The 25,881-nt window shown below is 39.8% G+C and overlaps 1 protein-coding gene across 1 annotated transcript in view; it reads left to right on the plus strand.

Annotated features, from left to right (window-relative positions):
* The window catches only part of NADK2 (NAD kinase 2, mitochondrial), a 32,690-nt gene that overhangs the window by 4,323 nt on the left and 2,486 nt on the right, over positions 1–25,881 (plus strand). The window contains exons 2-11 of the mRNA XM_058044380.1: positions 10,649–10,737; positions 11,885–11,973; positions 13,501–13,582; positions 14,890–14,973; positions 18,076–18,212; positions 19,026–19,104; positions 21,203–21,346; positions 23,410–23,465; positions 23,548–23,601; positions 24,060–24,183. Coding sequence (XP_057900363.1) covers positions 10,649–10,737; positions 11,885–11,973; positions 13,501–13,582; positions 14,890–14,973; positions 18,076–18,212; positions 19,026–19,104; positions 21,203–21,346; positions 23,410–23,465; positions 23,548–23,601; positions 24,060–24,183 — 938 coding nt within the window. The remainder of the gene's footprint in view (positions 1–10,648; positions 10,738–11,884; positions 11,974–13,500; positions 13,583–14,889; positions 14,974–18,075; positions 18,213–19,025; positions 19,105–21,202; positions 21,347–23,409; positions 23,466–23,547; positions 23,602–24,059; positions 24,184–25,881) is intronic.

Below are 25,881 nucleotides of genomic sequence, written 5' to 3' on the forward strand. Positions count from 1 at the left end.
TAGAGTTGATATTCTGTTGTGGCTTGTTTATGAGTCTTTATTTGGAGCAGGAAGGGAGAGCAGGTTGGAGGTTTGGAACAAGTTTTGACTCTTTTGGACCACTGCAGCTAATTGCTAGGGATGGTAATCTCAGAGATGTGAAGTTCGTACAGCTTTATAGAAAACTGGTGTCTGGGTAGGGAAGAGGTAACCTGTTGTCAGGATATTGTCTCCCCTGAATGCGGTCAGTATGAACTTGCACAGGTGATGCATGGGGCAGCAGCCACATCCTGGGCAGGGCTGGCCAGGAAGGAAGGAAGGAGTGTTGCCCAGCAGGTAGGTGAGCTTCAGCTGGGGCTCCTGTTGTGTGCCAAAACAACCCCGCAGAGCTGCGGGTGGGGTCTGGGGGATGTGTGCAGCAGGACACTGTCCTCCCGCCCTCCTGCTCCTAACTTAGATGTGTACAGCCAGTTGTTGCTAGTCCGTGCAGTAAAGTTTTCACACCTCTTAGAAAATTCCTTCTTGTGGGAAATGTACTGTTTTACCTCTAGCTTGATAGGTGATGGATTTTTGGTTTTGGTTACAGAAAAAATTCTCTGCTATTTTTTATATTAAATAGTATCACTTTCAGTATCACTTCTGAATTACTTTTCCTGAGTACTAGTGTTACAGGCTTGTAACTCTCATACCACCACCTGAAGATACAGTTTTGGAAAATATCCAGGCATTTTGTTCTTAGATTTCTGGTTTAGAAGACTGTGCTTCAATGCTGATGCCTGTGATCCTCTCAAACACTTATTTAGAAAGTAGTCAAATATTTTCAGAATACTGAGTTTTGCAAATGCAAAGAAGGCAGCAGAATGAAAACGCACTATGCAAGCTTCAAAGTTCAACTGAATTGTAATTTTAAAATAAAATCTAGTAATTTAGTAGACAACTAAAAAAAAAGTTGCTTTTCTGAAAATCAGTAAGTATGAGGGCAGTTAACCCTGTGTCCTCTTGTGGATCCATATGTACAGGGTATATTTAAAGTAGTATTTTAAGTAAAAACTTCCTTAATGAATGAGGTGATACTGTGAAGTTTTTCATTATTCTGTTGAATTCAGACTGCCCATCTCTTCTTACCTTGTAATGTGAATTTTTTCAGTGGATGTTCTTTTACAGAGCACATAAAGTGTTTTAAAGCTGTTAGGACTCTACTATTCTCTACCTTATCCTGAACAGAGGGAGAAGTACTAACTCCCTTTAGTGAATTGAAGCATACAGAATTCAAGACACAGATTATATTCCACTAGGATTACATAAAGCTAAAGACTTCTTTTTTTCAGAAATAAAATTTTTGAACTAATCCACTGGAAACTGAGATGTGTGCAAATACTTTTCAGGTTACACGAACATGGTGTTCCTTTGTTCATCTTTACCTTTGAAATTTGATATATTTGCATCAGTGTTAAGTCACTGTACTGGCATCTGCTTTATTAAATTGTTCCTCCCATGTTGTTATTCTAAGAGGGGTCTGGAAAATGATGGAAACAATTAAATGTGATGGAGTAATTGTTTTTTCCATACAATTTGTTTTTCCAGTATACCATTCAAGTATACTCAGTTGCATATAGCAAATAGATATACAAGTAGGGCATTTCATAAATTAAACTTCTGCGACTGTATCACCAATCATACTATGCTGTATACAGCTGAAGAAGGCTACTTCATGGAAGTGACTTTAATGCTGGCTTTAAGTACTTCATTAGTTTTGATTTACAGCATCATGTTGGTGTTGTGCTGTATTAATGAGAATGATTGAATTGCCTGGATTACACAGGTTTTTTTAGAAATCTTTCAGTGAAGAAAGCAGTTACCACTGTTTATAGTTAACAAAACAATTTGCTCTGCCTTAGCCTTTGAATTGCAAACCACTATGTGTATTCCTCACATGTGGTTAAAATGACAGTAATGCTTTAATGTGGTGGATGAACAATTAGAAAACAGTTCATGGCATTTTAACTTTTTTCATGTATGCATCAAACTCTTATCCTTAAACAGCATTTCTGTAAAACTTCAGGAACATAATGTTGCAGTTAAATCAGCTATTACAGAAGTAATGGTTTATAAAATGCTACAATATCTATACTTTATAGTCATTATTCTACATAATAGATACATTAGAATACATTAATGTACAGCAGCATTTGAAGGCTTGCTGTGATGGTGTAATGGAAGTGAGGGGTCTAAATTACTGAAGAACAAAGTGAGGAAAATATAAGGAAAAAATATTCCTAGCCCTCTGGACTTCTGCAGTGTGGGGGGTGGTGCAGTAAACTGCTGCAAACTTAGCAAATAGCCAGGAACAATACTGGCAAAAATACCGAGCAATTGACAGCAAGTTAGTAAATCAGTCCTAGTCAGGTAACTTCAGCCTTCTGGCCTTTCTTATGTGGTAAGAACTGACTTACTGCCTTGGTTAACTTAGCACATTTTTTTGAAAGCAAGTGGCTAGAGCCTGTATAATATGTAATAATCCTGGGAAGAGTGGAAGAATTGGATTTAATGCTATGGCTTGCAGCTCAACAGCAGTTTGTATTGGAAAACGTGATTTGTGTTCAAGGCCTTATGGGAGACTTAAACCTGAGCCTTGGTACTTCTGATCCACTGTAGGAGCTTATTTCAGGAACCTGATTGGTTTCTCTGGTGCTTACTCATTATTAAAGCCTTCCTGTAAACAATGCATTTATGGATTAGATTTTTTTAGCTAATAAATGATCAGAAGCCAGTGCATTTGAAGTTCACTCAGAACCTGCAGCTGCTCACTGGGACTGGTTGTAAGGTTCACTTTAGAGAGAGTTTCAGAGCACTTGTGCAAGTGTGAATGAGCTAGACTGCAGGGCCTTAAAGGAGCTGGGTGTCCCAAAATGGGTTAATCCACTGTATTACTGTACATTGCAATTGCAAACTGTACTGCCAGCAGAATTCTACTGAAACTGGCCCTGTTGATAGCAGAAGGTTGAGGGTATTTGGTTTGTGTGGCCAGGTTTTGGTAGTGAGGAGGACTGCAGCTGTGGCTCCTGTAAGAAGCTGCCAGAAGCTTCCTCCATTGTCTGATGCCAGATGGATCTAAGATGGACCCTCAGCAGCACAGGTCAAGACATTTAGAGATGGTAGTGTCATCTCAGTTGGTAACATATTCAAGAGGGGAAAAAAATTACTGTGCAAATGTAATTGCTCTCAGAGATGAGAGAAGTGAGAGTGTGTGAGAGGAGCAGCTCTGCAGACACAGGTCAGTGAAGGAGGAGGGGCAGGAGCTGCTCCAGGCCCCAGAGCAGAGATTCCCCTGCAGCCCCTGGTGCAGCCCTGGGTGAGGCAGCTGCGCCCCTGCAGGCCCTGCAGGCCCAGGGGGGAGCAGAGATTCCCCTGCAGCCCCTGGAGGAGCCACAGCAGAGCAGCTGGGTGTGCCTGAAGGAGGCTGGGACCCCATGGAAGCCCGTGCTGGAGCAGGCCCCTGGCAGGAGCTGTGGCCTGTGCAGAGAGCAGCCCCTCACTGGAGCAGGTTCCTGGCAGGAGCTGTGGCCTGTGCAGAGAGCAGCCCCTCACTGGAGCAGGTTCCTGGCAGGAGCTGTGGCCTGTGCAGAGAGCAGCCCATGATGGAGCAGGCCCCTGGCAGGAGCTGTGGCCTGTGCAGAGAGCAGCCCCTCACTGGAGCAGGCCCCTGGCAGGAGCTGTGGCCTGTGCAGAGAGCAGCCCCTCACTGGAGCAGGTTCCCTGGCAGGAGCTGTGGCCCCAGTGTGGGCCCACAGTGGAGCAGCCTGATCCTGACGGACTGTACCCTGTGGAGGACCCAGACTGGCGCAGTTTGTGGAGAACTGCAGCCCATGGAAAAGAATTATGCTGGAGAAGTTTTTGAAAAATCTCCTGTGGCTATCTCTAGCCCCCAGGCTGGAGCAGGGGAAAGAGCTCCTCTAGTTGAGCAGAGACCAAAATGACTTGAGACAAACTGACTATATCTCCCATGCTTATGTCCCTGTTCTGCTGATGGGAGGAGGAGGGAGAGCTGGTACAATTGGAGGGATGGAGGGAAGGTGTTTTTAATATTTGTTTTACTTCTCATTATCCTGCCCTGATTTTGATTCATAATAAATTCAGTTGATTTCCAAAAGCTGAGTGTGTTTAGTCGGTGATGGTAACTGGTGAGTATTCTCTTCCTGTCATTATCTCAACTTTGAGCCTTTCCTTACATTTTCTCTTTCCTATCTCATTGTGAAGGGGTTGTGATAAGAGCAGCTTTGGTGAGCAACTGGCATCCAGCCAGTCAGGGTCAATGTGCTACATTAAGTCAGTGACTTAGCAAATGTTGTTATTGAATAAGTCTGGAATTTTTCAGTAAATACTTAAATTTGACCAGGTTTTTTTTTTCTAAATACGGTTGCCTTACTGTCTTGAGTCTTTATCTATAGCCAAACTATATGACATCTGATAATGCATTTACTATTTCTAGTGCAAGAACAATTAGACCACATTTCCCCTTTTAAGAAGTCAGGCAACTTCTGTGAAAGGAGTAATATTAAGGATCTCTCTCAGACTGTCTTCACAGAAGAGGTTCTCCAGCCCTCTGATCATTGTGTCTCTCCTCTGGGCTCACTCCAGCAGGTCCCTGTCCCTCCTGTGCTGGGAGCCCAGGGCTGGATGCAGGGCTCCAGGTAGGTCTCAGCAGAGCAGAGGGGCAGAATCCCCTCCCTCCCCTGGTGCCCACTGGGCTCTGGGTGCAGCCTGGGTCCATGGCTGGTCTCAATCCCTTCATCCCACAGCCAGTATTGGTACTGCCCCAGCCCGAGTGCAACCTCTTACATTTGGCATTGTTGAATTTTGTGAGGTTTGTACAGACCCAGCCCTCAAACCTGTCAGGGTCCTGTGGATGATGTCTCCACTCTCCCGTGTATCAACTGCAACATGCCTTGGTGTTGTCCGCAAATGTGCTGTCACTGGTGTGAATACAGCCAAGTACAAATGGTATTTACTTTCTGCTATAAATGGAGGGTAGGTGTGCTGTGCTTACTGTGAGTGTCATGTCCAAACCTGGATATCTGTTGTGTGCAACCACCACATTCAGCTCCCCTGTCACTTCAGCTGATGGCTGGTAAAAACGCTAACCATTCAGCATTGTGGTTCAAGCTTGCTCTGCCTGCCCTAGGAGACCCTTTTCTGTGGGACACTTGAAATGTGTCTCCAAGGTACAGATTCCTGTTGGCCAAGTTCTGCTAAGGCTAGCTCCTCAGCTTATCTGTTTTATTGTTGGCATTTTATTATCTAAGATTCAGAAGCTGCACCATACTTTAATCCTATGTACTTGTATGTGGATTACTTTTGAAATAGAGAAGCTTAATATTTCATTAGAGCTCCTAAGAAATCCAGAAGTTTAGTGTGTGCCTGACCTTTTAGGAAAATTGCATTTGTTTTTAGCATGACAGATCAAGCTTTGTCTTAACTAGTTAGCACCAGAACAGGGTAATTACTTGCATGTAGATTGACAGTCTTACTTTGATAATTAAGGAAGTTTTGATTGAAAGTCAAGTTTAGTCAGGAATGCTTAGGGAAGTGTATGGCTTGAAACATGTCCTTTATTCAAAGCTGTTCTAGTTCTAACGTTAATGTATTGAGAAAAATATTTTTTCTATAAGTCTGTCAAAATCTTGTTTCTTTTAAGCAGAGTAAAAACTGAACACTAACTATGTCTGTACTTAGGACACATGGTTAAATCTCAAGGGACAATTTCTGAAAATACAGGACTTAAAGTGCCATACTCTGCTTAGAAACAGATTGTTATGTTAGTGCTCATTGTATTTTTATCTTGAGGTTAAAATTCACATTTTTGCTATTCAGCTGTTGATCTCTAAATCTGTTTGTATTATTTTGTGGTTCTTTCTGTAGAAATCAGGTAGATTGTAAAGCAGTGATCTGTTCTTGTTTTCCAACTGGGGTGCATGTGTGGGCAAGTTCATTGTGGAAATTTGAGAGAGTAATTGTTTCTAGATCTATGCTTTTTGTTGTTAGGGTTTAGGGGCTTTTTTGGATTTGTTTTTTTTTTTTTTTTCTTCTTTCTAGTCAGTCATTTAGTTTAACTCCTCAATGACCAACACTTGTAAAACAAAGGATTGGTATTAACTCCATCCTGGTGCAGTTTAAGACTGCATGAAGGTTAGGGCTGTAAATTAAGCGTAAGCCTAGTAATGAGAGTATATATGCATACACATAAGGCCAAAGTACATTGGAAAAGTTCAATTTAACCTTACTGGATAAGTCCAGAGGAGGACCAGAAAGATGGTCACGAGGCTGGAGCACCTCTCCTGCGAAGACAAGACAGTTTGAGCTGTTCAGCCTCAAGAAGAGAAGGGTCTGGGGAGAGCTTAGAGCACCTCCTTGTACCTGAGGGACGCCACAGGAAAGCTGAAGAGGGACCTTTTGTCAGTGAGTGTATTGATAGGATGAAGGGAATGGCTTTAAGCTGAAAGAGGGAAGATTAGCAGCTTAGTTGTTAGGAAGGTAGTGAGGCTCAGGCACAGGTTGCCCAGAGAACTTGTGAATGCACCATCTGTCAAAGTGTCCAAGTTTTGATTGGATGGAGCTCTAAGGAACCTGGTCTAGTGAAAGGTGTCCTTCTCTAGAACAGGGTGACTGGGTCTAGATCATCTTTGAGGTCCCTTCCAAACCAAATCACACTCTGATTCTGCTAGGATGAGATGCAGAAGGTGCTAAGTTGACAAATTCACTCCAGACAATATCCATGTTACTGTATTGAGAGAACATACTCTTTTATCCTTATGCTTAATAAGCAATGCCAGTAGGTCTCAGTCTTTTCATTTCCCATTTTCTAAATCAAGAGTCATAATCCACATATGTAGACAACAATGGGTATTCTGATGTTACTTGGCTTGTGTTGGCTTCTGTATTTGTGTCTAGAAGCCTTGTCCTTGCTGTGCAGCATTGTTCCTGCAGGGCAAACATTACTAAAGGACAGCAGGCCCACAATTTAAACCAAATGAGTTGGGACTTGCCAGAGGTACAGGCTTAGACTACAGAAGGAAGGCTTATTCTTGCATTTTATTTTGTGCAGTATTAAGGTCAGATTAACAGGCCAAATTCTAAATCAGAGATTCCTCCAAAGGGAGAAGAGTTTGAAAGTTGTCTTCATGCAGAATCTAATACCTCTGTGCCTTTTTGAGGAGTCAGTTGACAAAAGCCAAGCCTGACATAGGTTTGGGGGCCTGTTTTATGATTGGGCTTGAGAGCCAGGCTGTCCTTGTGCTGTCTGTACATCCCAAGTGTCTTCAAGGCTCTTTAAGGAGATGGTCATGCACACAGCAACTGGACTGCCTGATCTTTGTCTTCAGCTCTTTTGAAATAAAAAGCAGGTGCTGCTCTCAGTTAGGTCTTACACTTTGCCCTGAGTTCAAACCCCTTTCCAGCAGCAGCATTTGTCATAGTCTTAGAGTGGCACTCTGGTGCTGGATATGAGGCAGGAGCAGAGGCATGAAATACAGGTACATCTGTCTGAACACCCTTTTCACTGTGAGGGTGACTGGACACTGGCACAGTTTGCCCAGAGATGGGGAAGAGGCTCCATCTGTGAAGATCTAAAGCCATCCAGATCTGGACAGATGGCCCTGTTTGAGCTTGGGGTTGGACCAGAGGTGTGTTCTAGTTCAGCCACTCTGTGATTCTGTGCTTCTGACCACAAGGACTGTAGGCACTTCCCTGGTTCTTTGGAGTAGTGGAGTGAGAGCAGCTGCCGATTAGCATTCCTGTTGGATATACTTGACTGTGGTCAGGCTCAGTTGGGCTTCCCTTTTGTCAGTTCTTAGATGAATGAACTTGCAAGTTATCTCTGAACACAGAGAATGAGGCTGGAGATGAACAAACTGTTGTAATCTCTGGAGCCTTTTGCGAATCAGGACAATTTGATAACTCCATAAATGTAGCACAGCCATTTAAACTAAAGGGCCCAATTTTTCATTTTTCTTGCTTAGTAATGTGTGCTTACTTGTTCTAGATCTAATGTCAAAGAGGAGATCTACACATTCAATGCCTGTTCTACAGTGCTGCTGAAATGGTTCATCCAGTTGTCAGAATACTGGTAGTTTATTTGCTGAGCAACCTCTTCTGTTTTCTGAAGCTGTTGATGAAATAATTTAATTCAACTATGGCAAATGTTCTGTTCCATAGCAATGGCGCTGCTCATACCTCTCCTTCCTGGTGATGCCAGGGAAATGCTAGCTGTTGGCTTGCCACTGATGTTGATGGCTTAAAAACCTGCAAATGATCACACAGAGAATATTACATTGTTATTGTTCAGAGATAAAAGCTCTCTTCCATCAAGTTGAAATATAGCATGCTGACAAATTAGCCCAATAAATGAGCTACGTAAAATTGCAAGATGGAGTTTGTGGTTTCTATTTTGTATGGAACTAACAACAGCCTGAAAAAAATGTGCTGTTACAGCAGTCTGCTTGTCAGGTGCTTGTTTCATTCACTGCAGATACTTCTAGAGGAACCTGATTTTAGTAATGGTGTTTTTTGGAAATTGTTTGATTGTGGATTTCTTATTCTTGTGGTAAGGCAAGATGAGTTTGTGCTTTGAATGTGCAATTGAAAATTCTTTTAGCAAATTACATCTATGCTGCTCGGCAGCAGGTGTCTATGGGAGACAAATACCTCCCTTTTTCCTTTCTGCCTTTTCCTTTCCCCTCCAAGTGGATGATGGGAGGCTGTCAGCAGGCTGGCAATGGTCTGTGCTGTAACTAGCATAGCCCTTTCACTCCCCAGAGTAATCTTTCACTCCCCAGAGCCCACAGGGTTCAAGTTCCCAGTGCAACACCATGACTCTGCAGGCAGGACCAAGAGTGTCTGGGGTGCACAGGCATTGTAGCTCAGGAGTAGAAACAAAGGATTTAAGTGTGTGGGTCAATTAATGGAACGTAACACCCTGTATCCCAGTAAACCAATGTGAGCAAGCTTTGGAAAAACCTGTAATATTTATCTGGATGTTTTCTGATCATCCACATACCTGTGCCTGTGTGTGATCATGCATAGCTGCCAGGCAGCTGCTGTCTTCCTTTAGTGCTGTTGATACATCCAGGCAGCCTGTGAGTCTCTGTTGGAAGTGTTTTCCTGATCCTAGCTCTAAGACCACCTAAAGATTTTCTTCCTGCAAGTTAAGTGCCAATTGTAAATATACTGAGTGGAACAGCAGTGCAGTTCCAGAGCAAGCAGTTACATCCTTGTCTGTAACTACTTTGGTGCTGAGTCTATCTTATGTGCTTAGCTCATGGTTGGATGTCTTGACATGAATGGGTGTCAGATGAATAAAGATTTCGTTTCCTGGGTATTGGAGTGTGGTTGACTTCAACTGTCATATCCTAACAGTCCTCTCCCCTTCTCTATGGAGTTGAGAAGTCTATGAAAATGGGATTAGACAAGGCTGTCTGGCACCACTTTCTCTTGGAATGATATAAAACTTTGAATAAAGGCACTTGAATAAATTGCTGGAAGTAGCTGTTCAGAGCTTCTGGCACAGATTAATTCCTCTGGACAAACTCTAGGAGAAGTTCTGTTTCTCTGCTGATAAATTAGTTTTAACTGTTCAGGGAAAAGGAAGCAGTGACAGTATAATTGTGGAATAGTTCAGGCTAGAAGGAGCATCAGGAGCCTGCTGCTCAAAGCAGAATCACTTTCACTGTGAATGTATTTATAGACTCCTTTTGCTTAATATCCTTTGCGCCCTCTTTCTTTCACTTTCTTTATCTCTATGCGCACACATGTTTGGCAGTATCAGCCCCAGATGAGGCCCCCCCTGCTAAATAAGATAAGGAACATATGGTGACTGAATTACTCGCACAAAAACTTGTTGCCAAACTAATCTGCAACAAGTCAATAATCTCACATGCCTGCTTATGACTGTATCTATATAAACTGCAAAATGTTTCTGTGGTCTGAAGAGTGTGTTGAGATTAATTAAGTATTCAAATTCTCAATTTTCCAGAAAGGATGAGACTAGAATGCACCTACAGAGTTCGTCTTGTTATTGTTACCAACTTGTTTAACAAATGCGGTGTAAAACCCAGGGAACAGTATCAAATGTATTAGGTAGATTGTCCTTAAGCTTTTTTTGATGCAGAGAAAATGTCACCTTTGTCAGCACTTGGCAGTCTTCCATTTTAGCTCAAATACAATTTGAAGGGTAATGCTGGAAGTGTTTCAGGCGCTGTTTCCTTAATTGTCATTCCTGTTGCTTTTTTTGTCTGTCTTCTTTACAGCACAACTTTGAGCTAACTGGGTGTTTCAACACATGGCAGAAATATACTTAGTGTAACTGTGTGGATTCATGTAGTCTTTATATCAGTTGGCAGATTCAGGAGGAGCAAATGTCTGAAGTTGCATGGAAGTCAATGTAGTATGCTTGTTTGCATATCTGTGATTCTTGAATGCTGTGGCCATTTGATTCACTTAATGAACTAGTCAATATAACCTGACTGCTGTGTACATTGAAATGTAATTAATGGAAGGCTTATAAGAACTTATCTCTGCTGAGAGAAAATAACCTGCTTTTTTTGTAGGTTCTATTTGCTTTCCTCGAGAGCACTCGCTGCACTTAACTTCTACAAATTCCATTTCTGTCTTACAGCTTGCCTTGAAGGGATCTAACTATGCTGGTCTGCTGGAACGGCATCGCATTCATACAAAAAACGTGGAGCATGTTGTGGACAGCTTACGGTAAGGGTGCATAGGTGGGAGGATGTTGGGAATTTAGCTGACTAGAGACTGGAAAAGTACAAGGCCGTGGCTAATTCCAAGTCCTGCACCTGCAAGATAGCGTGTCCTTGGGCCTAGCTGAGTATGAAAAAGGAGTGGACAGAGAGACATGGGAAATAGAGAATGTAGGCCCAAAGGAATGAGGAAGAGTTGATGGTATAGTTTAACCAATAGATTGCTTGGCTTACAGAATATTCATAAGCTTATTATTTGCTGTATAAGTATTTGATGCTTTCTTCAATAAATTGGACCTGTGATGAACCATCTGGTGTCCTGGTCTCCTTCCATTGACAGGAGGATTTCAGACACTGTGCAGATATCCATGGATCGTGTGAAACAAAAGAAAGCCTCGTGTTACCAATGCCAATAAAATAGGAAAAGAAAGAGAGAGGTGCAGATAAGCAGTCATTCCTGAAAGAGCCATCATGTAAACTGACTCAGTTCAGTTGACTAGCATGTTCGATTATTTTCTTAAAAATAAGCAAGAAGGTGGTATGTTGAAAGCGAAGGGAGCCAACCCATCTTGTTGTTGATCAGCATCGACTCTGATTTATTGATCAAATCAGCCACTTTATATAACAGTGGTAATTAACTTCATGCATATTGCAAAATTCGAGCTCACGATAGGTTACAGAGAAAACTCCAACCCCTCCTTTTGTTTTACAATACCTGTGGTTTGTTTATTGAAAACAGGACCAGCGTTCTCACTGTGATATGAAAAGTTCTCAAAACTTTCATATCTGTTCCCAGAGCAGCTATCTGTTCCCAGAGAGCCCAAGGACAGAATGTTTTGCCTGTTATGGGGAGACTGTCTGAGAATCCTGCTGTTTATAGAAAAGGTGTCTGAGAACCTAGTTATTTACAAAATCAAGCCTGGGAACTGCTGCTTTACAGCTGCCTTTTACTTTCCCATCAGCTGTATACCTTCATGGCCTCTTTCTTTAAGCCATGCTTGAACCAGGCTCTCCACAGTGGTACAGAATTTGTGTGTCAAGTGTTTTTAAGCCAAATATGATTGCAACTACTCCTTACCTGCATGAAAACTTTCTGGAAGGCTGTGACAAGAAACATTACATATTGGAATTCAGACTTTCTCTGAACTTTACAGGAACGAAAGGATAGAAGTTCGTCTTGTTAAGCGTCGAGAGTATAATGAAGAGACAGTTCGGTGGGCAGATGCTGTTATATCAGCAGGAGGTATGACTTTATGGAAAGGAAGTATTTGTTTCAGTATGTTTTCATAGATATGTTTCTCAAAAATACTTGGCAGTGTTTGAAGCAACTGGAAATAATGCACATTCTGAAAACAAATTGCAAATCTGATTGTCAGAAAATCTGACAAAAAGCAGTGGTTGTCACCATCTTGTCTACCTCTAGTACCTAAAGTTGTAGCCCATGGAAGTGAACCCCAGTGCATGGCCACTTGAAAAGTTTTTCATGTGTGAAACAATATAAACTGCTGAATTTACTATAGTTTTCAACTAAAGAGGATAAAATTCTTGATGTCATGTAATTTTATGTAGCCCTAGAATCTACTCGTTGTTTTTTTGGAATGTGAGGTGTAGACTAACATACTACCTCATGGTCCCCTTGCTCAAACTGTCTTTCTTGCTTTCACACTTAATCCAGTGACTGGCGTATCAAGTTGGATGGTACAGGTAAAAAGTCTGCAGCTTCTGAGCATCTTGTGCCACTGATCAGTGTTTTCCAGATGAACCAACAGAGCAATTAACCTGATTGTTTATCTTTAATATTGGATTGCAGCACTTCATTCAGTGTTGTTTTTTGGGATATGCTGCAAATACAGCCTCATGTTGCTGGGCGCTGACGTAGTCTTCACTCATCTGTGGCAAATAGGCTTGACCACAGCTTTCTCTCTTCCCACTAGTCCAGTTTGCTCTTAGGTAGTCATCACCATGAAGAATGGGTAGAAAGGTTTATTCCTGAAGCTTCCTATCAACTCTTGTGGATTTCAGAGAACTTCCCCAAAGTGCCAATTTGTCTTTGGGAAAAATTTTCATGGTTGAGGCAAGCAGCTGGGAAGTAATAATACATCATCTGAGGTTTTCAGAGCTTTATGTCTTTGTGCTGTTCAGAGCTTACATCTTCTTGCAAAGACTGAATGAGGTTATAGTGTTCTTTCTGTTTAACAGACAGGAAAAAATACCAATATCTGCAAAAAACAGTAAATTTAAAGATTTCTAATTCTGAGATTTCTACTTACCCAAGACATCTTTTCCAAGTGTGCCTGTCTGGGGCCAAATAAGACCTTTAAATTGCCTTTTAGGAGGACAACTGGGGTGAAGCTAAAGTCATTGTTTTTATGTGACTTACAGTAACATTTGGTTTTGTTTCCTGTCTCCTGTGGCTTTGTTTAGCAATACTTTCTAAATTTACTTTTGCTAGAGAATTTCTCTTATGTGCTGATAAATGTACAGAAATTCCCATAAATCTCTTTTAAAGCTTGCTTCTGCCACATTCAGTTGCCTGGGCATGTATAGCTGTCAGATAAATTGTTCTTTTTCCAGTCATGTTTGCTATCTCAAATTCAGTTGTCACTACTCTTATTTGATAAGATGTCAGTAGTTTTGTCCTGTTGTATTTTTGTCCAGCTTGCCTGATGTGTTGTTGATATAAACGCACATAATGCTAATGCTGGAATACATTCTCTTTGGGGTACTAGAATGTGAAGTGAAGCTAACTTTTGATCTGTTTTCTTTGTAGGTGATGGTACAATGTTGTTGGCAGCCAGTAAGGTCTTTGATAAATTTAAACCAGTCATCGGAATAAATACTGATCCTGAAAGGTAAAAAAAATTTGGGAAAGCAATGTTTTATTTAATATTAGGCACACTGTGCATCTGTTTTCGTGGTACATGAGGCATACCTGTAGCATTTGGCAGCATAAATGTCTGTTTTAGTGGGTTGTAGATACCAAGGGAATAGTTAGTTTTTTTTAGAGAAGTTTGCACAGGGAGTTATCCTGTCTCACCTGAGGACATTAAGTAGTATTGGACAAGCATGCCTGTGTGCCACAGATGTTCTCACACACCAATGTAACAGCACTTGCAGCTAGTTAATTTGTATTACTGACCATAAGTTTGAGGCTGGATTGGCAGTGTAGAACTTAGGAAGAAGGACTTGGTAAAAGCAGTTAACTGTGGTGTCTGAACACACAAAACCTTAATTTTTTTGTGAAGAAGGTGGATTCAGTAGAGGCTCAGATGAAGAAATTTGCTGTTGTTTCTTGATGTGAACCATAACATACCTCAGAAGATTCCTGAACCAATTGTTGGCACTTAGCTGTCCTATTATAAACTCTGCACAAGCTGCACCCACCTGCCCACATCAGTCTTACAGCTCAGTAGGTGCAGTGTGTTAGTATTGCATAGTTGGTATAACCTTCAAATGGATGGCAAATGAAACTCAGAATTCACAAGGCTCTGCCTGCTGAGAAGTCCGGATTTAGATTTCTGCTTGTGATGTTTCTGCTTTTTTTGATACTGACAGTTAATTTATTCCTAGTACATAAAGTGGTGGTCAAAATGTTTAATTTCTTTAATACCTTCTCTTCCAAAACTTTTCAAATGCTCTGAGTAGCTATTCTGCATTATCAAGCCTGACTAGTAGGGTTCAAATAGCAAGTGCCTTCAAATTGTCACATACTACTAATGGAAGGGAGCACTGTTTAGTCTTCTAGTTTTGACAAGAGATTCTTTTGTTCTTAGGTATGTTGCTTAGCTGTTCATGTTGCTAACTTGGGTGTAAGTGGAGAAAGATTTTTTTCCTCACCTGCCAGGTTTATTAAGCTTAAATTGCTTAGTATGGTGACAGGAACTACATTAGTGCTTACATACTCCTGCAGGATTATTAGCTGGACAGTTTTTAGGGGAAATGTGGGAGAATTAGCTTGTCTCTGACACACAGACTCCAGGAGCTGAGAGCAGTGTATTGTTGCTGATGTGGTACTGTGCAAGAACAGTAGAGATTCCTAAAGGTCTAAGAAGTGTAGCTTTGCTAGATGTACCACATAGGGAGATTTTTGTTTTGTTTTCCAAAGGTACCAAATCTGAACAGTAATACTATAATTTTCATTGTCATTTTTTGCTACCAGATCAGAAGGCCACCTGTGCTTGCCTGTGAGATACACATACTCATTTCCTGAAGCACTACAGAAGCTTTATCGTGGTGAGTTCAGGTAGGATTCACTGATCTTTGGTTTTGAAAAACATGGAGAGATTGGGAAACACCTAGCCATATGCAATTCCTAAGAAGCAGCTGAAGCTTAGTAAACTCTTAATGGCTCAAATAGTGAATTCTGTGTAGATGTTTATAATGTTGAAAAATGAGGTTTTTGGTCAAGAGTGAGACTAAAACTGCCAGTTCCAGAAAAAAGTTGTCTGGGATGACATGCAATAAGTGATTTTCACTTCCGACTTAGCAAATTCATAAATGAGGAGCTGCATCCTTGTAAGGGGTATATTGATTTATGTATTTTAGGACTGTCCTGGTTTAGAGCAAATTTTAGACGAAACTGTTGAAGTAGTCTAGAGAGCAAACTCAAACTGCCCCTCCCCCAGCCAGTTTGGAAATAAAATATCTTTCAAGAAAAATGGACAAAACTATTTATTTAACAAGAAAGTACTCACAAACATGAAAAAAATGAACAGCATTAAACAATGGGACCTCTCCCTGTTCTGCAGAGATGGCAGACTCAGAGAGAGGGCTTGTCATGGGCTGTAGCTCAGCTCGCTCAGTCTCTCATCCATCCCTGTGGCGCTGGAACGCAGCGTCCCAGCCTCGGTGTGAGCTCCTGGTGCCATTCTGGGTGTTCAGGCCTGAGCAGGGCTGATCAGTTCCAAAAAAAGGAGAAACCACAATCCAGGGAACTTCTCTGCCTAAGCCAGCTAAAAACTGACTAAAGGCAAAGGAGAGCTCTGTCCCCCTGTCTGTCCGTGCTGCAGACAACGCAGTCTGTGAGCAGGAATGCAGGAGAGTGAGTGCAGTGTCTGATAACAAACTCTGCACTACTTCTCCTCCCTCTCGCTCTTGGAACCTGTCTTAGAGGTGCAGAATTTATATCCAGCATAAACTGAACAGACAGTTGGGGATTCAAGCATCATAAAGTCACTCTACAACAAGGACTCAAAAACATACAGTACAGTGATGGCCATAAGAATTGAAGCTAGTGAAACACATACAGTTAGGAAATGGTCAGTGTGTTGCATCTAGGGATTTGGTGATTGAGATAAGGTGGCTTAAATTTTGCTGACAAGTAAGGCAAACGTTTCTTCATGCTGAATATAGCTTGATGTTTCCAGTACTAGATATTCTTAAAACAGAATAATCTCAATTGATTTAAAAAGAAACAAGCTGAATTTTAAAGGACAGACTAGAAAAGAGTTTTTAATAACTACTTAAGAAGAGACACTGTTCTGTAATATAAATACTTTACAGAATATTTTTGTGATGACAGACTATCAAACAGAAATCAGTCACTCATGTGAAAGTATATAGCAATTCATTTTTGTTTATACTTCAAGCATATTAAATTTGTAACTTGAAGTGTGACTGTTTTTGTGCCATAGAATAGTTCTGAAATTAAATTAATAGAATTGCCAGGATAAATAACTGAAGAATTTCAATATGTATTGCTAAAGGAACAGATACTTTCTACTCACATATTCTAAGGTTTAGAAAACAGAAGCTTTTTAGTCTCCATCATTCTAATTTGCTTAAATAAAACTCATAGTGCTTATTCAGATAACCTCTCCTGACATTTGGCAATTTTGATGTTTTGTTGGAAACAAAGCTATATTTTGCTGAAATTCCTGTTATTGCTTATTATGGAGCTGAAACCTCACCAGAACAAAACAGAAAGCAGTTGTCTAATTATTTTTCTGAAATAATAGAAGATAATAAATAACTAAATAAATAATAAATTAAAGAAATAAAATAAAAATATAATTAATTAATTAATTAATTATAAATTAATAAATAATATATTCTTAAGCAAGGATGTGAGCAAGTGTTTCATTTGAGAGTTCTTGTTTGGCCCTAAGCAAACTTTGGAATAGGTGGGTAACTGAATTCTTGTCTGGAAGGGCTTCTGGTATTTTGGAGTTTTGGTGGATGGTGAGTTGCCAGAAACAGAAAAGGGCAATAGGCTTTTTACCCTTATCCATGATGTATCAGTCAGTGCAACAATCTGTGTGAAAATTGACCTTATAATCCTTGAGAAAACCAGCGTTATTGATTTGTAAAGGACAAACTATATCAGATTACCCACATTTTTTATCTTGGGGGTCAGTGCTGGAGCAGGTTCTCAGAATAGGGGTATTAATAGGGTACAGTCCCATTTTCTGATTTTGTGGGGGATGTGATATGTTCTGGCCAGGACCATTGTAAGGAGGCTGCTGTAGTGATACTCCCTGCATGCTTTCTGCGTGACTACCTAAAATACTTAGTTTAAGGACAGATAGGATGTGTAAATGTAAATCTATAAAGATGATTAGAGGAAAAACTAGCAACGTAGTCATATAAAGCATAAGTCTCATGTAATTTTAGGAAAAAGTGGGTAATGTCGCCTGGTTATCGACAGTATGAACAGGGAGAAGATTTGCTGATAAAACTCTCTTGTGATTTGCTTTCTTAGTCAAAACTATTGCTATTTTGTTTTATGAAATATCTTAGGTTGTAAGAGGAAAAGGAATTTATTTCTCTAGGGAAGAATAAAAAATCAAAATGTTCTAACATGGCTTTTATATCCTTCTCTTGCTTCAAATGAATTTCTTTTAAGCACCCTGAATTCCTAGGGTAGGAGGGATTGTTAAAATGAGAGGATACTTGGGGCCTTATACATAAAGGGATGCATAGAGCTGCTTTTCTGGACATGTCAAATACAAACAAAAGATGTCAAAAATACAGCATGTACATTACAGCATGAGAGCTCTTTTTTCTTAAAAATATTGTATCAGCATTCATTCACATATTAGAATCACATAACCCAAGAGGAGAGTTTGTTACATACAGTTTTTGCAGGCTACTTTTGGCCAGTGGCCTCTTATTTTACACATGCAAAAAACATTAGGTACCAAATTGGTAAATGTAATGAATTTACAATTGTATATTATTTAATTTTTAAATTTAGAAGTTATAGTAGAACCTGTAAAATTTGAAATATGACTTTGAATATATTTAGCTCCTTCTTGTAAGCTGTTCTGCTTTGAGAGAGGAGACTCTCAGATCCTGTCTAATTTTGTAATGAATATTTCTTACTGACATCTTTTTCCTCTCGTAGGTGGCAGTGGCGGCAAAGAATCCGACTGTATCTTGAAGGAACTGGGATTAACCCAGCCCCAGTGGATTTACATGAACAGCAGCTAAGCCAAGAGCAACACAGCAGGGCTCACATAAATGAAAGATTCCAGGATCAAGGTAGGTTAACATCTGACAAGAATATAATCATTTTGCTATGGTAACTTGGAATAGAAAATAAAGACTTGGGAAAGTTTTAGTATTTGAAATACCTGCTGTCAAAATACCTGATCTTTTTTAAAATGCTGTCTCTTAGAGTTACTGTAACTACTTGAGCACATGTGTATGTTTGTGTACACATACCTCATATAGGACCTCTGTCTAGGTCCCATAACTAACTTTTAAGTTAGGTTAATTGAGAGTTGTAAAAGCTGGTCTTGGACCAGCAAATAAGATATTAGATGTGAGAGTCTGTCTGTAGATAATTCTTAAATACCTTCAGCTCTTTTCTTTATGGTGGGTTGAAAGATGCATGGTTCAGTGCCTAACCTGTGTCCAGTACTTCATTTGCTCACTAAGTCCTTGTCAACATGAACAACTTGTTAATCCCCTTTAATTACCTTGTGGTATGAAGTATAATTCTCTGAACTTCATCAGAAATGTCTGTTAAGTCATTGCCAGTAATTTAACTTGGCTGGAAGTGTGACTGACAGAAAACTTCATTCTCCCTAGTTGCCTGTGACTTTTCAAGGAAAAGTGTCCAAACTTCAGTGTCATTGCCGACCTTGGTTTAAATATTTATTGTCTCCAGTAAAGGACAGTGACTGGCCACAGAGCGAATCAGTGAAAAAATGAGTCCTTGAAAAAAATGGAGCATTAGGTCTAGAAAACAAACCCAGGCAGCAGAATTTATCTTCCAGTGAATTGTGAATGGTTTTTGAAAACTTGTGTTTTATATCCATGATTCAAAACTCTTATATTTAATATCTGCAGGATCTGATATTTCTGGCCCACATCTTTTACCAGTGAGAGCACTCAATGAAGTCTTCATTGGGGAATCTCTTTCATCCAGGTGTGTATAATTGTTTGTTGTTACAGCAAGGCACAATTGACTTAATTTCTTTTTATCACATTGCAATGGACAATCAGTGATGAGATTTTATTGTCAAATTTCACTTCTATTCTGTAAATATTTAACACTGATTGTATTATTGCTGATTATAAAGTGTATTTTCAATGTTGATTTCTGGTTTTCTGCTTCCTCTCTGGTTATTCTTTCATTTTTCCTGACTTTTTTCTTTCCCTTTTATTGATGACTTAAATATCAGTCCTTGAACTGCCTCATCTCCTCCACATCTTAAATATCTTTTCATAAGCTTTTAGCATGACCAAGCAGAGATAGGTTTTATCATGACTCCTTTTTCTGCCTTTCTGTCATTAGATGCAAAGGTACCAGCCTGCTTTTGGCAAAAATAACCTTGTTATTTATGGAATACAGTTATTTCCTTTGTTTAAGAACTGTGTTTGTATCAAATCATGGTACTGCCTTGTCCGGGATACATTTGACTGTCCTTTCTGTCCTGAAGATCAATGCATTTTTGGCAGCCAAACAGTAAGAAAGACCCTGGGAATATGACCAGGGCTGCAGTAAAAGGAGATTTACTGTTTATCTTTAAAAAAAAAACCAAAAAAATACAACAACAGGAAAGCCACTTTAGAGTTTACCAGCTTGTGTTTGTACAGTGCTTGGGACACTGATTGCTGCAAACAGTATAAGTGTTCTGTGAGCTTTATTTTTTTGTGTGGGCTTCAGCCTCAGACTGGCAGAAGGAATTAATCTCAAAGAGATTAAAATCCTGCTTTCTACTAAATCAAATCTAATTTTATCAAGATTCTAAGTTTCTTTAATGTGCAGTGATACAGGAACACAAAGCTGTTTTCCAGTGCTATAAGTGTCACAAGTACGTTGTTCTCTTGGTATTTGAGAACCGCTGAGGAAAACAATACCTCTAGAAACAAACCTCTAGAAATAAGTGTGTTACTGGGACCTTACACTTGAAGACCTAAATGTTGTAAAGACGAATCTTCTATTAGTTTCAAATACAGAGGTCTGCTATTTATTTAGAAAGAATAACTTTAGGAGCTTCTTGTTGGGTCTTATTTTGCATGTTAGTGATGAAAACAAGTAAATTGAAGAAAAAACCCCCAAGAAAACCTGTCATACCCAGCTTGTAAAAATTACATTTAACTGAATCAAGCGGTGCACCTGTATTCTTAATTTACTTTCAGTTCTCTAATCTCCCTATCTTTTCAAGAGTGATTACAAAACATGCCCTTAGTTACTGAGAGTATAAATTGTTTGGCACCAAGCAGCCAAGAGCTGTGTTTCTAGACTGAAATAATAGCCCAGTAAGATCTGTTTACTAAGAAAGGTGAAACTCAGTCATCCATGAAACAGCAAATGTGGTATTTCTGAGAGGATATCTATTAATCTGAAACCTGTATCACGTTTTGAAGACAGCTGTGAATATCAACAAGTTAAGTTCATAAATACACTCTTGGATATTCTGAAGCTTGTAGAGAGAAACTTTGCTCTCTCAGCCTAACACTAGGAACCCCCTGACAGATGAACCATAACATGAAGAAGATGATTGTACATCAAGACATAGTACTTTTGAGTTTTAGGAATAATTTGCCCTGGAGAGAAGTGTAAGCCTGGTTGTGTAAACTTATTAGTGAAGAATCACTGGATTTTCAATTACTGAAGTGATTAGGAATTCAGGTTCAATCATGCTATTGCTTACTGATGTTGAAATGTTTAGTGATAATTAATGAGACCCAATTACAGCATAAACACAGGTTTTGTGCAACAGGTACACAAGGAAGGTAATTATTTACAGTTTTATTTGTAAGTCCAGCAACCCTGCAGATGAACCACAGAGGTGGTTTTGTGCATAAATTAACGGAAAAGTGACTGCAGAAAAAGTGCCTGAAAGTTCATGCTAGAAATCGTTTTAGCCCATTATAAAAACTGCTGTAATATAGTGAATCAGAAGTTGCTGTCAAATGGGAAACACTGTACAAAGTCTGTGAAATTGTGATCCAGATTTGAAAGTAGCCCCTCTAAATTGTAATGTGCCTGATAAGGCTGTGTGTTCTGTCTTATTCAGGGAGAACTTTAAGTCCTGCAAACCCAGTTTTAAATTCTCGCTTCATAGGGCCTCCTATTATGAAATATCAGTTGATGATGGTCCTTGGGAGAAACAGAAGAGTTCAGGGCTTAATGTGTGTACTGGAACAGGATCAAAAGCATGGTGAGTACATGTTGCTGCTTTGACAGAAAATACCATTTCAGATAAGCCAGATGAACCTATTTTGCCTATGCATTTTCTCCTTACTGAGACTCTGTTGGGCTGTGGGTAAGTCAGTCTGATATTGTCACTGTCAGTATGGCTCAGAGCTGTTCCACATGGATGAGATGAGCAGGGCACTCATTACTTGTGGGTACGGAGGGAAGCCTAGAAAGGGTGAGGAGCTGTGGCACTGAGACAGAAGCTTGCCTTAGATGTAATTTCAGTGAAAAATGTGGCATGCCACATGTGAGGATGAGTGGTTGGGAGTGGTGAGGGAAAGAGATTTTTGCTGTGACTTGCAGAGAGCATACTGAGGTGATCGATGAACTATTCTTGTTGTCCAAAATTAAAATGCTTAGATGATGTAGCCCAGTAAACTTATAAAAATCTAAGCTCTAAGAAGAATGGGAAAACATGTATTAAATGCAGTGTTAGATGTGCTCTGGCTCATCTACTGTCCATTCTCCTTTGAAAGAGAAAGAAACAAGCCTCCTGTTTCTTTCATATTTATTTGACAGGGGACAATCTCTTTGCCAAAATACTCCCCTTAAAAAAAGATATCTACACAGAACTGTGCTAGCTTAATCAGGGGGATAAAATATTTAAACTTCAGTTTAAGCATGCTGCAGTACTGCATGTAAGTCCAATCAATTTAGTTTTGAGATGTGAGAGATGTGTTTGTGCTCATAATTTACAGTTGTACAATAGTCACTGGATTTATGGGGTAGGCTAAGATGACCTAAAACAGAAGCTTTTAATGAAATTCAAAAATAAGTATTCATGCTGTAACCATGGTTACTAGGTTTTACTCTTCATTGTAATTCAGAATTTTGTATTCAGGCAGCATAGCTTAGTTCTGGAGCCTGCCAAGGATGAAATTGGCAGACTGCTAGGGAAACTTTCCTAGTGTTCAGTACCTTGGGAAAGTACAGTCTTAATTCAATGCTGTTCTTACACATTTATTTTGCCTATACACTGTGCTGAGCAAACCCAGAACCAGGCACCAAGCTCCAGGATTGCTCCTCTCCATTGCTGTAATCTGTATGTGCTGCTGGACTTCTCTGAAGTGAGGCCAGGCCTCAGTGGAGTGACCCCCCTTAGCCTGTTGTTTAAGGGCTTTCCTGCAATTTCAGACTTCCTGGGACTGAGAGACATTTAAATGTCTAGGTGTTTTCTGTAGCTGCCAAAACTTGTGTAAAAGGATATCTTGATAGCATCTGCTCGGGCTTGCAGGTAGGCAGTAAGTGTAAGAGAGGGAGCCTTGGGCACACCCTCAGCAGCTCTGGGGTCAGATAGGGGTGGAGTGGATCTGTACTGCAGTCTGAGGTGTTTTACTGCCATGACAGAAGTGCTGGACTGAGGATTTTAAGCTGTGTTGAGACCTGGCCATATGAGATCTTCGTGGTACTGCTGCACAGTGTCTATGGTTAGCACCTACTCCCTTTTGAGTCTGAGCAGAGGAGGGAGACTTTTTTAGGAGTTTTGCCTCAGTTCAAGCTGAGGCTATGTTAACTCATTCATCCAAATGGGTCAAATGCAGAAGTGTCTGATCTGACTGTTTATTTTCTATGTACACCAGTTCTTGTGAGATTCAAGACCACATCTTAGGGTATAAATAAAGAGGTAAAATATTTGTGGAGAAGTGTTGGGTTCATAAATGAGAACTAAGAGAATAAATCAATTAGCAAGAACACGATCTCTAGAGCTTCCGTTTTTTAATGCAGACTTAATGCAGCAGTTATTGGGGGATTATTGACAAGCAGACTACTTCCCATGCTCTTCTTTTCTGAAGACTTCACTTAATGGATTTTTAAGGTTTACAAGGCCACAGGTAGATGCCAAAGCAAGAGTTGATTTAAGACCTATTTTTTTAAAATTAACTGTTATCAGCTCATACTTAACAGCATTCTTTTTCCTCCCCGAATGTTGATTTTAGTTTTTCATCAGTGTGAAAGGTTTTTCATTTTTTCTCAGTTTTTTCCTTAGTTGTACTGCTTAGCAAACAAGACTTCTTCTCTGTCTAGGTCCTATAATATTAACAAGGTTGCACATCAAGCTGTTGAAGAGATCCTTAAGATGGGTGAGTGAGCAATGTGGCATTACTAGTCAAGGTCTGTATAGATACATCTGTCTAACTGGGGCTCTTTCTCTCGGCTCAACAGCGAAAAAGCATGGAAGTCTGAATATGCCATTGAACACGGAACTGGTACAGAAAGGTTAGTGAAAAAGGCTAGATTTTTTAAAAAGTATCTTTGACCAGTTCATTTTGTTTGTATTCTGAACTACTCATTTTTCAGTGTTTTAGCACTCTTGCAGTAGTAGTCTTTCTTACAGACATTAATTAGGCACAGTTGGCAAACAATGTCTTACTTGAAATGAAAGCACTTACATAGACTTCTGTCTAAATTATCCACTTCAGGAGAATTTCAGTTCTCCTAAAATTTGAAACGGTTAATATTTAATCATCAGGAGAGAGCTATTGAGTGTTCGTCATGCAGCAGAACTGAAAGGAATTTTCCCTAAAAGTAATTTTTTGCATGTAAAGACTATTAAACACCTGTCAAGACTTGATGTCCCTCTTGATAGAGAAGCCACTCTTCCCTGGAGGAATGTGTGTTTCTGAGAGTAAATAATTTTCTCTGGAAAAACTAATGGCTGACTCCTCTGCTTACAGTAACAAATGATTACAATGACTGTCTGCTCTACAGTCCAGAGGAACCAAAGATGTTTTTCAGTGTTCGAGAGCCTATTGTAAACAGAGTTTTCTCAAGTAGCCGTCAGCGTGGCTTCTCTTCAAAGTAAGTGTTGGCTGCAATAGCAAAGAGTGACTTAGTTCAATGTATCTGTTAAAGTCTGAGCAATCCAGGACTTTCCCTTTAAGTGTTTCAACATCCAGTTTGTGCTTTGAATTACTTGAGTATTGTTCTTGTAACAGCAGGATGAAAATGTTTCCTAGTTGTGTTATGGCTTTTTAATGTTTGATCCCTGCACAATCTTACAGAATAAAAGAATCTCACTGTGCCCAGTTTTGGTTATGTGCCATTTCCCTCAGTATAAGACACAGTGACAGAGAGAAGTGAATTCAGGAAAGGACCCCTGGGAGGATTACGGGGCTGGAACAAGTGGTTTATAAGGGAAAGACTCAAACAGTGCTTTCCTTTAGCCTGGAGGAGACAAGACTAAGGCAGGGGATCCAGTTGCTGTCTTCAGCTACCAAAGCCTGGTTACAGAGGAGGCTTGAGTTAAACTCTTTTCAGAGCAGAGTATAATGCAACAGCCATGATTTTATAGTAAAAATTTTATAAGAAAGTTTTCTCTATAGATTGTCTTGTGACTGTTCTTGGAGATACTCAAAATTTCCCTGGGCAAGGCATTAAGCAACCTAACCCATCTTTAAAGTAAGGCCTGCTTTGAGCAGAAGGTGGGACTAAATGCATTTCCAAACTGAATTATTTTCTAATTCATCATTTTAACTTAGGGCATTTGTGCCAGTGGAGGTTTAGATTGAATATTAGGAAAATTATCATAATGGAAGGGGTTATAAAGCAGTGGAACAGGCTGCCTGTGGAAGTGGTGGAGTTATCATCCCCAAAGGTATTTGAGAGACATGTAGGCATGGCACTTAGGGACATAGTGGTGGGCTTGGTAGTGCTTGTTTAATGGTTGAGCTCAATGATCTTACTTGTCTTTCCCAATCTAAATGATTTTATGATATGTGGAGCTTGCCACAATTAAATATAAACACTTACAGCCATTAGTTATATTACCAGAATTACTGAACATACAAACAATAACATATAAACTATTGAAAGCAATACAGTATTTTAATTGTAATTAACTGTCAGTTCAACCTTTTATATCAAAACAAATGTCTAAAGGAGCTCTGAGCCAAATTCTTTTTTCTGTCTTGTCCAGCTCTAAAAGAGATGCCTTAAATTTTGTAAGGTTAGATTTAAACTTATTAATTATAATATGTCAGACTCTAATAATAATAATGTCTTGACAATAATATGCTGCAGTTCTTGAAGTTGCCTGGCAAGCATCCTGACCTTCAGCTTTGTGTTTGTAATTACTTTTCTTCTCTCTGAATGATTATTGTAACAAAAGATTACATTAATGTCCAAATTATTTGAACCTTAAGCATTGCTACTTGAAAATACATATTTCACATAACATGAAGACCACATATTAGAATCTTAAATTAATTGTGAAGTTTTCTGTGAAGTTCAAGTAAATGGGATCATCAATAGCTTTCTTTGAAAATTACAGCTAAGCTTCAGCTTCAGCACCAAGTGTTATATTATAGGCTGTGCTCAGACTGTGGGAGCATTGACCAAGTCCTTCAGTCCTCTCTGGACTCATTGCCAAGCCCATACAAAGCACTGATAACTTGGGAGGTTCTAGTGCTTAGTGCCATGCTAAGTGGAGGTTAAACATTTATTGACTCAAGCAAAAGAATGTCCCAGTTTTATTGTTAACTGCTTGTGTGAAATACT

Source organism: Melospiza georgiana, chromosome Z, assembly GCF_028018845.1.
Source record: "Melospiza georgiana isolate bMelGeo1 chromosome Z, bMelGeo1.pri, whole genome shotgun sequence".
NCBI classification, from domain to species: Eukaryota; Metazoa; Chordata; class Aves; order Passeriformes; family Passerellidae; genus Melospiza; species Melospiza georgiana.